Source organism: Lathyrus oleraceus, chromosome 6 (assembly GCF_024323335.1).
Source record: "Lathyrus oleraceus cultivar Zhongwan6 chromosome 6, CAAS_Psat_ZW6_1.0, whole genome shotgun sequence".
Classification (NCBI taxonomy): domain Eukaryota; kingdom Viridiplantae; phylum Streptophyta; class Magnoliopsida; order Fabales; family Fabaceae; genus Lathyrus; species Lathyrus oleraceus.
The window spans coordinates 465,789,508-465,800,460 of NC_066584.1; the positions used below are offsets into that span (position 1 = coordinate 465,789,508).

General features: G+C 34.7%; 1 protein-coding gene across 1 annotated transcript; it reads right to left on the minus strand.

Moving 5' to 3' along the window:
* Window positions 1–467: 467 nt before the first annotated feature.
* On the minus strand, window positions 468–1,272 carry LOC127092051 (40S ribosomal protein S29). Its single transcript, XM_051030832.1, has 3 exons — window positions 984–1,272; window positions 753–852; window positions 468–660 (listed from the first exon to the last, which is right to left on the minus strand). The coding sequence occupies exons 1-3, from the start codon at window positions 1,043–1,045 to the stop codon at window positions 652–654; spliced, it is 171 nt and encodes a 56-aa protein (XP_050886789.1). The 5' UTR covers window positions 1,046–1,272; the 3' UTR covers window positions 468–651.
* Window positions 1,273–10,953: the final 9,681 nt, after the last annotated feature.

A 10,953-nucleotide genomic window follows, 5' to 3' on the forward strand; every position in this document is an offset into this window, starting at 1 on the left:
GCTATATTTGAATATCATAGAACATATCATGAAATGAACACTCAAAATGGAAAGATCAAAATGATTCCATACTACATTCTATACTACATTCTGCTCCACTTCATCGGATTTTAATTAATCCAACCAATGAAATATCACTCAATTCCATCTCATACAACTCCATTCCATCAATCCAAACATAGCCTAGGTTGAAAGCTTATATATTTCTAAACAGCCAAACCTCAAAGAAATACAAGGGGGTTTGAGTCAATTGAATAAAAAAAGTTCAAATAAAATGGGGCTAAATCCCTTATGAGATCAAACATTGGAAAGATTTAATTATAGCTCATTCCTACCTAACTTAATTTCCAACATAACTTAATTGTTATTATCAGATTATTACTATGTCTTGAACTATTGTCAAAATATGAAACCAATTGAAACTCTATAAACATAATAACAACATAGTTAAGTCAATAGCAATAAGCTGTCAGATAAAAAGGATTCTCAATATTAATTCAACAATACAAAGTCTGATAAATTAAGAAGATGCAAAAACCATTGTCAAATTTCTGTAAACAATAACTGAAATAAAAGTTTTCTTCAACCATTACAACCTGCCAACATTCTACAGCAGAAACCTAACCTTTGCTGGCCAAAGAAAACAGATCTTCAGCGGTACTGCAATACAATAATAAAACTGTATCAATCATAAAACTTCAAAAAAGAATATTCAAAATATTAACAACTGAAGATCACATTCATATATTAACCTTAATGAAACCAATTTCCTTGGCGTTGCTATGGAAGCACTGCCTGCAGCACATAAGGCCATACTTCCTGATCAATCCATGTGAATTCCCACACACACGGCTGCAAGTAATAATCGAAGATTTCTAGGTGATTAACGGCAAGAGATAGATTCAGAAACCCTAAATTAGGTATCTATGAGATCATAATTAACGGAAAATTTCGCAAAATCGTGATTTGAGAATGAACAATACCAAGTGCGTGAACCAGGACCGTAGGTCTTGGGGTGAGAATTCCAAACGTTGCTGTGTCCCATGGCTTGATGATTTTTGTTTGATTATCGCCGGTGAGAGCAAACGCCGCCGCTGATGTAGAATTCTGTGAAAGTGGAGGGTTTTCAAATCTGCAAATGCAATTTATACCGAAAATGGAATTAGGGTTTTCTGCTTTGTTTACTTTAGGTGATGGGTGAAATATTATTTGGGCTAAAAAGATGGCCCAAACTCACGTTTGCAAATTTTGCTTCCTACTTCCAAACTTGTTTTTCTAATCCCACAAATTCACCTAACTTTAAATTTGGCTTCTAATATTGTTTTTAAATAAAAAACTATCTCATGCACACTTGGGGATTTTTCATTTTGGAAAATTTAGTTTTTGAATATTCTAAAACAAAAGTTATTGTTTGAGAATTTTAAATTTGTTTTTGTTGAAAGAGAAAATTATATGGTGTATTTAGGGGTAGTTGTTATTTCGAATGGGTCTAGACCAAGCACAACTATAAATATCTCAATTCTAAAGTTGAGAAGGGACAATCTTATATTCACACAAAAATCACATACACATATTTTTTCCCTTCCTTACGTGAGCTAGCTCTCAACCTTATAGCAACCATAAAGTCTCTGACAATCCTTAACCATTATGGATTGTCACATATCATACTTTTAACAAGTACAGTTGGCACCCTTCATGGGACTCGATAAATTGACATGGGTCACACTCATTTTTACTCGTTGTTGTTTTCACTGTCTTATCGCGAGGATGTTTAAGCAAAGATCTGAGATCGTTGTCATCACCATCGTTGAAGGTTTCGTCGGTGGTGGAGAATCCATTTCCTCCCAAAGAAAGTATGTCTAATGAGTTTATTCAATAAACATCATATTTGCTGACATTGCCAGAATCTTGTGAATAAAGCAAGAATTTGGAATCACTTTCTTGAACGAAAGTGTTGTTGGTGTTCTTCCCCCAGTAATGACCTCATTATTGTCAATTGTAATGGTTCTGTATGTTAATTGGGATGTGAAGCGAATGTTGATCGACCATGGACCCTGGTAACTCAGGAGATATCTTGTTCTAGAGCACCTTCCAAAGGCTTCGACTTAACCCCAGCAACATCAGAGCATTCTAATGTTTTATGGTTGGCCTTTTAGGTTAATGTATACAAGTAAAGAGCCATGTAATGCTTAAAACGACGTTCGTTTCAAAGGGAAGTTCTAGAACCATTGTAGCGGAGTATCTTGTGGTGAACGCCTTGTCTTCTTACAATGTTATCTTGGGAAGACTTGTCCTTAAATTACTATATGTGATTTTTTTTCCACCATTCATTTGAGCCTCAAAATAACCATTACTTGATAGGTGAGTCGGTGCAATACGGGAGGATCAAGAGATTTCGTAGGAATTCTATCAAAGCAACTTAGAAATTATGAGGGAACTTGTTGCCCTGGGCACCGCCCCTCATACAAACGCTTGTGGTGTCAATATAGCAAGTTGGGACCCTATATTGGGGACAAATAATGAAATGATCGCCCCAACAAAAGACTTAAAAGAGATCCAGATTGACCCATTGGACCACCAAGTCACCAAGTTGGGCACGTCTCTATCTGAATCTGAAGAAAAGGAGTTGGTTTCCCTTCTCAAGAGGAACCTCGACTTATTCACCTTTGCATCCTCAAATATGTCATACATAAATACTAGAGCGGTGTGTCATTGTCTTGTCATTGGTCTTGTTGTCAAGCCAGTATCTCAAAGGAAGCATAAGGTGGGGTAGGGGAAAAGGGCAGCTATTGATGAGGAAGTGTAGAAGTTGACAAGCATTGATTTCATAATAGAGGTAAGATACCCATTTTGACTGGTTAACTTGGTCTTAGTAAGGAAGACATCAAAAAATTGGTCATGTGTTTCGACTTCACTGAACTTAACATTGCATGTACTAAAGAACTATACCCTTAACCCAATATAGATCGCTTGATTGACAAGTCTTCAGGCTACAGAGCATCAAGTTTTATGGATGCATATTCCGGATATAACCAGATTAAGATGAATCTCATGGATGTGCCCTAAACAACATTATATCCAACCATGGCAACTATTATAATGTCATGCCATTTGGGCTTAAGAATGCATGTGTCGCCTATGAAACACTTGTGGGTGCGGTGTTTTCAAAACATATAGGATACAACCATGAGGTTTACATTGATGGTATAATATTGGAGACTTCATACGAGGATTCACGTTGCATACTTGGAAGATATCCCGATGTCACTCAGAAATTACAACATGTGCTTAAATCCCTCCAAGTGGTTATTTGGCGTGTAAACAGACAAATTCCATGGTTTCATGTTAACTAATATAGGCATAGAGGAAAACCAAGAGAAGTGTAAAACTATTAGTGATATTAAGAGTCTTTCCAATATTGAGTTTCAGTAACTGACAGGGCATTTAGCTGCCTTGTCTTATTTTCTTTCTTATGTCGACGATAAGGTTTTTCATTATTTTACCACATTGAAGAAAAAAAAGAGATTCGAATGGACGAGTTAATGCGAGGATACATTCTCAAAATTTAAAGTTTTCCTAGCACCACTGACCATCTTGACACACCCAATAGAAGATTTACATTTATACTTTTATATTGTATATTACTGACTAGACGATGAGCTCAATACTCGTCCAGAAAACATATATAGTGGATCGGCCTGTCTATTTCATGAGCAAGGTGTTCAAGGGCTCTGATGCTAATATTAGAAGATTGAAATGCTCTCATTAGCAGTAGTGGTAACCGCAGAAAGCTCATGCCCTATTTTCAGGGACATAAGATAATGGTAAAGACAAGTTATCCCATTCAGTAGGTCCTCAAGAAATCGATATAGCAGGAAGAATGGTGTTTTGGGTTGCCAAATTATTTAAGTACGACATCCAATATATACATAGAGGAAACATTAAATAATAAGTACTCGTTGATTTTCTGGCAGAATTCAGTTTACCAATGGGCAAGGAGAATCCCCCAACTCGACGTTGTTGGTAGGCGATGCCTCTAACATGAAAGGAAGCATCATAGAGAAGTGTTAGAAGGAGTAGACAATTTGTTGATTAAGCAATCATTGAAAATCAATTTCAATGATAGCAATAACCAAGCCAAATATAAGGCTCTCATTTCCCACAAGACCCTCATCCTTGAGGTAGGCGCATCAAATTTAAAATCCAATATTGATTTCCAGTTGGCGGTAAAAACAAGTTTCTGAGGAATACCATACTAAGGAGCCCTAAATCATCGAGTATATAAAAAGGTATGTGATCTGTTATAGAGTTTTAAAGCCTAAGATATAATTTATGTGCAAAGGAAACATGATCTCAGGGAGGACCTTTTGTCTAAGCTTTCCAGCTCGATAAAAATAGGGTACAACCATATTGTAATCTATGAGATCCTCGTCGTACCTAGCATATATGAGGGTGAAACCAACATTATCGAAGTCGTCAATACCATATGTTGGATGACGCCCATAATACACTATCTATAACCAAACAAATTACCATAAGACGAGTTAGAGGCAAAGAAAATCTGCAACCGTACAACCGAGTACATTTTAGGGTCAGGGATGTTCTACAAAATAGGAAGAAACTCGCCCATATTTAGGTGTCTTGAAGAACATAAAATCAGCTTAGTCCTTGTCGAAGTGTATCAAGGGGCTTATAACATTCATATTGGTGGGATACTTCTAGTTTACCCTAATGAAGTATGGTATAGTGTTTATAAGAAAATGTGGCAAATACCATAGGCATGCTAATCTACATCACGCACCTGGTGAACTCCTTCATTCTGTCATAACGCTATAGCCATTTTACTAGTGGGGCCTGGACATTCTAGTACATTTTCCCTAATAAAGTTCTTGATCATTTGAGTGGACTATTCACAAATAGAGGCATAAGTCATATCCAAGATTACAACTGAAAGATTATGTTGTTTTTAATGGCAGAGAATTACGTCCAGGTTTGATTTGCCAGGGGTCATCATTTCAGACAATGGAACTTAGTTTGCTAGTACTTTTATGGTTGATTTTTATCACGCCTTAGTAGTGCAAACATTATTTATTTTTGTATCCATCCATAGGAGAAAGAGCAGGTGTAATTGACAAACAAAGTAATATTGAAAGAGATCAAGAAGAAGTTGGATGAGACTAATGAATTGTGGGTTGAGTAGTTGCGCGAAGTGTTATAGTGATACCACACCACCCCTAATTCAACTACCAAATGTTTGACATGTGACTTCAAGCACAAGAGGGGGTGAATTGTGGTATTCAAAATTCATGATTAATTTTAACCTTTCTCGATTAAAACCATATTAGTAAAAAAATATTGGTGAGTAATTGCAGCGAAAATCAAATATTGAAGGTAGATTGCATAAAGTAAAAGGATAAGGTTAGAAAAATTGCACCAGATATTTATACAGGTTTGACCAAACGTTGACCTAGTCATCTTCCCAAAGGTCTTATTGAGAGTTTCACTATAAACTTTGAGCTTTTGAAGGTTATGCCCACGAACCTTGAATACAGACTTATCCCTAGTCAAATGATAACTTTTAACCCAAGTTACTTTATCAAACCAAATAAAGATTTATGGTTGATCTCAATAACCAAAACAAAGTTTTTTTCGGCAAAGCTTAATAAATCAATAACAGATATTTAATAAAGGTTGATCTCAAAAACCAAACTCAATATCTTAAAGGTATTGCACCCTTAAGAATATAAACGACCAACACGACAACTTACAAAAATTTATTCCTCACATGCAAAACTTCACTTACTAGCATTAAGGTCATTTTAAAGTGAAAGAATATATATATATATATATATATATATTATATATATATATATATATATATATATATATATATATATATATATATATAGAGAGAGAGAGAGAGAGAGTGAGAGAGAGAGAGAGATTTCAAAGAAATATGAAAACATTGGAAAGTGGCGTGGTTTGAAGTGAGGGAGACCCTCACTTATATAGTAGTTCGAAGCACCAAGAAAGGAAATGATCCATGGGCGGAATTTATTTTCTAATCTTTTAGAAAAACACTCTAATCGATTAGAAAACACAAATATAATCGATTGTAAAACGCAAATAGAAAAGTTTAGATATAAAGTTGCTTTAAGACTTAAATGTGTTGTCCTTTTTTTTTTTTTTTTTGTAATCGATTAACACTTTTATAATATGTTAGCAAACTATTATAGTCTATTAGAAAACACATTTTTAAATGATTTGCAGGCCAAAAAGGAAATATAGGATGTATAATTGTTGTAGGTTATTAAGGTGTTGTTACCATCGCTTAGTTAGTCGATTATCCATTTTCTAATGGATTGACATAACATTATAATCCAATAGATAACATAAAACATTTTGCCAATCGATTGACTTAATTATCAAATCGATTGATTAGTTTAAAAAGGATTTGGAAAGAGATTGAACAACTTCTTAATTGCTTGGATTGGACTAGAAAACAACTTGTATGATAAAAAAAAATTGAAAATGGATTTTTAAGTGTGTTTGTATGTGTGTGTGTGTGAGAGAGAGAGAGAGTGTGTGTGTGTGTATGTGTGTGTGTATGTGTGTGTATGTGTGTGTGTGAGAGTGTGTGTGTATGTGTGTGTGTGTGTGCGCGCGTGCGTGTGTGTATGTATGTGTGTGTGTGTGTATGTGTGTGTGTGTGTGTGTGTGTGTGTGTGAGAGAGAGAGAGAGAGAGAGAGAGAGAGAGAGATTCCTTCATACTCTTAAGCTACTAACTTACTTTTACAGTACTTGGTTCACTCATACATACCAACAAACATGACCTGGTGAGCTACTACCTTACTTTTACAATACTTGATTCACTCGTGAAAATTTGATTCCACCATTTTGCGAATTTCATACATCAAACATGAGAATGTTTCATGAATATACAATTTTTTAAAAGGGTATATGGCATGTATATATACATGTGGTTTTGGTTTTCAAAAAAGAAACTCTTAGACATAAAACTTTTATATTTCAAAAGAGATTATTTGATATACAACTTTCACATCTCATAATCCAGCTACTTTTTAAACTTTCAAATATGAAACTTTTTGCATGAACTTTCATACATATTCATTAAAGTTTCATTCATATTATTCTGAGTACTTAGGTGTATATGTTTGGATTATGATTAATACAAAGAGAAGATCAATTAATACATAGTTGATTTAAGAACTATAACTTCTGTTACAAACTTATATTTGTGTATACCTTGTTGTCCAGGGTTGTTGAAAACAAGAAAGTGAAAATGAAAGGATTGTTTTCTTTTTCTCTTGTGTTGATTATGTTAGAATATTGTAGGATAGGTCTTGGTAGAAGACTTGTACAAAGATCTAACACAGTAGAAAATCTGTCACAGGGAGTCGGGGTACTAGAGTACTCTCGGATTATGAGGGGAACCAGGATATAATTGTGTCCTTTACTTTCTGCATTTATTTTTCAGCATATTTACTTTCATATCAATTCAAAAAAATAATAAAACTAGTGATAACGCTTCAAATCGATAAAAGTCAAATAAATCTAATTCACCCCCCCCCCCCCTATCTTAGAGACCGCACATAAACTTACACTATTATCATGCGTTATCGTCATTAAAACTTTTGATAATGATTTTCATTATCTATAAGCACACAGATCCACATTTTCCCCCTTTTTATGATGACAACACATCTCTCAGTGGAAGTGGTAACAAAAATGGATACAAGTATTTTAGAGTGATCAAATTCCCCCTTAATTAGTTAGAGAGTATGGACAATAGCAGTCCAGAGTAAGACATGAAATCTAAAATTGTAGTTCTTCCCATGTAAGGTAGTATTCAACTTTGATATCAACTGGTAGGTATGCTTTGGAGAACTTTCCCCCTTGATTTTTGTTTCTCGAATAGAACTCAAAAGTCTTCGAAGCTATATAAACTGATAGGGAATTTTGTTGTCTACTTCTTTCTTTCTTATATTCTTTTCAACGGATAATCATTTCGTCTTAGAAAATCTTTTGGACAACTTCTTGTTATCCTCATTGGGCCTTAGAAATAAGCAAATGTCACGTTATCCACAACTAAAGCAAAATATATCGTTGCAAGTAGTTATTGTGCACAAGTAATATGTATGAAATGATAATCAGGTGATTATGGTATTAATCTCAAAACTATATCGATTAAGTGCGACAACATTGGCTTGGACAACTTCTTTTTATCCTTCTTGGGCCTTAGAAATAAGCAAATGTCGCGTTATCCACAACTAAAGCAAAATATATCGTTGTAAGTAGTTATTGTGCACAAGTAATATGTCTAAAATAATAATCAGGTGATTATGGTATTAATCTCAAAACTGTATCGATTAAGTGCGATAACATTGACGCCATAAATCTCACTAAAAATACGACAATTCACTCTTGGAAGAAAGGCACTGATAGTAGACAACACTTTATTAGGGATCATGTTGAAAAAGGAGAATGCATGATTGAGTTTGTGAGTTCATCTAGCCAACTTGAAGACATTTTACCAAACATCTTTCTAAATAAAATTTCTTTTTCATAAGAACTAAATTTAGGAATATTAAACTAGTCATGTAGTGATTAAATCACTATATGTGTTTCTTATTCTTCTTCTTATTCTTGCTATGTGTCTTTTATGTGTTATTTCTATGATTTTTTCCCCCTCTTTTGAAATATGACAAAGATGGAGAAATATACTATTAGGACGAGTATACTCTCTATGTTAGTCAAGGGGAGTTAACACTCCAATCTTTCTCTTCATCTTAACCTCTCTTAAGACACCTTATTGAGACATGCGATGTAATCGTCAAAAGGGAGAAATTGCAATTCCATGCGTTAATAGATATAAAAGGGTTTTGATGATGACAAAGGAATCAAACAAAAAATCATAAACATCATAAATCAAAGAGATTTGAATCAAATAAAAAAGAGAGGAGTTTTAGATGATTAGCTCAAATAAATCAAAAGTTAAAGAACAACATTAAGAAATGGTTATATACGCTAATAACTTACTCGTGATCATATTCTCTTATATTTTATTTCTCTAGGATCAAAGTTGTAAAAGTAATCGTGTCGCAAAGTACTAAGATCACACACACACACATACCCCCCCCCCCCCCCCCCCCTCCACACACACACTAACGCACGCATGATAACCCACATTTAATGAGTATTTGCATACCTTAATTCTTTCGTATTGCTAGTTTTATTTCCTTTAAGTTGTTACTTTAAGTTCATTTTAATTATTTTATAACAATTAGCTTGGAGCATAATAGGCGTTCCCTTTTGTTTGTTTGATATGTTTGTTGCTTGATTTTAAGGATAGTTCTATCGTGCTAAGGCAAGATTGAAGTGGACAACACTCGGGAGTGCATGCTGAAGTGGGAGATGAACTTTGCCAAAGAAATTAAATGGAGAAAGCAACTGAGTTCCTAGGGAAATCTTGGAAAGAATGACGTATTAGAGGGAAACATTGCTTTGTATTGAAGAAATTTCACTTGAATTAAGTGGATAAGACCAAGAGGCGATAGAAGGCAAAGTTGGTACAATAATACAACCACTACTATGTGTGCTATGCAGAAAGGAAAACGCCACCTGCACCCTGCTGCGGCAGTCTATCACAAGACGTATTATAGGGTAATAAGTGTAACTTAGAGATTTGTTCCATTGCCCTAGTAATGCATGCTTTGATGTTGTAGAGATACACCTCTAGATCATTATGGCCCTTCATGGCACGACACTACACATCATGAACACATAATTACTTCAATAACATTAATGAACCTTGGCTTAACATGCACTCTCTGATATCATTTCACTCTTACTTTACACTAATCAGTTTTGCTTAAGAGGAGAAAAACTGAACTTGTGACATTCATATATTACTTTTATCTCTGCTCATGCTTAAGTTAAAAATATAGTTTATTGTGAAATCAATCTAAGTAACATTCACTCCTCGTGGGTACAATATCCTTACTTTTTATCACCTGCTACTTTAAAATGTACATGTATACTTGCATGTGACATATTTTCAAGCAACAACGCACGCACTCACGCCCACACCCATCCACCCATGCACGCATGCTTATACACACGCGCACACGTCCCACACCATACACATACGTGCACACACACACACACGTCCCCATCACACACACACACACACACACACACGTCCCCATCACACACACACACACACACACAGATACAAACACACAGACACAGACACACATACACATACACACACATACATACTTGTGCATGTATATACACACGCATATGCGCATACACACATGTACCTGCACACGCATATACGCGCGCGCACACACACACACACACACAAATACACACGCACACCAGCACATATAAACACTTACTTATTTTATCAAACTTCATTTGTTTTTTAAAACTTCTTTTAAAATAATTTTGGTTTGAGCAAAACTCTTTAAAAATAAAGTATAATCGATTATGTAGAGAAATCTGCCTTCTAATTATAGGGTGAACTCACTTAGTAATCGATTATGATGGTAGCATAATCATTTATGATGTTTGGATCTGATCCTAAAAAATATCTTGTTTCTTGGCTAAATCTTTTACTATAAAGGGAGGACTTGTGTTCATTTGAAAGCACACAAGAATTATTAATATTTGCTCGCTTTTACTCTCACAATTTTTCTTAGAATTTTTACATTCCCTTAAAATAATTTTAGTGTCGAGAGAGCAAACAATTAGTAGAGTTATTCTTATGTAACAATTGTTTTATCACTCTGACTTTAAATTGTAAAATAAGATAGGCTATTCTCTTGAACTTTGATAATTTATTATAGTTGCAAGTTGAACCTCAAATAAAATCTTAGTGTATGAAAGTTAAGGGTTGAGTCTGTGTTAAAAGCTTTGTGATAGTG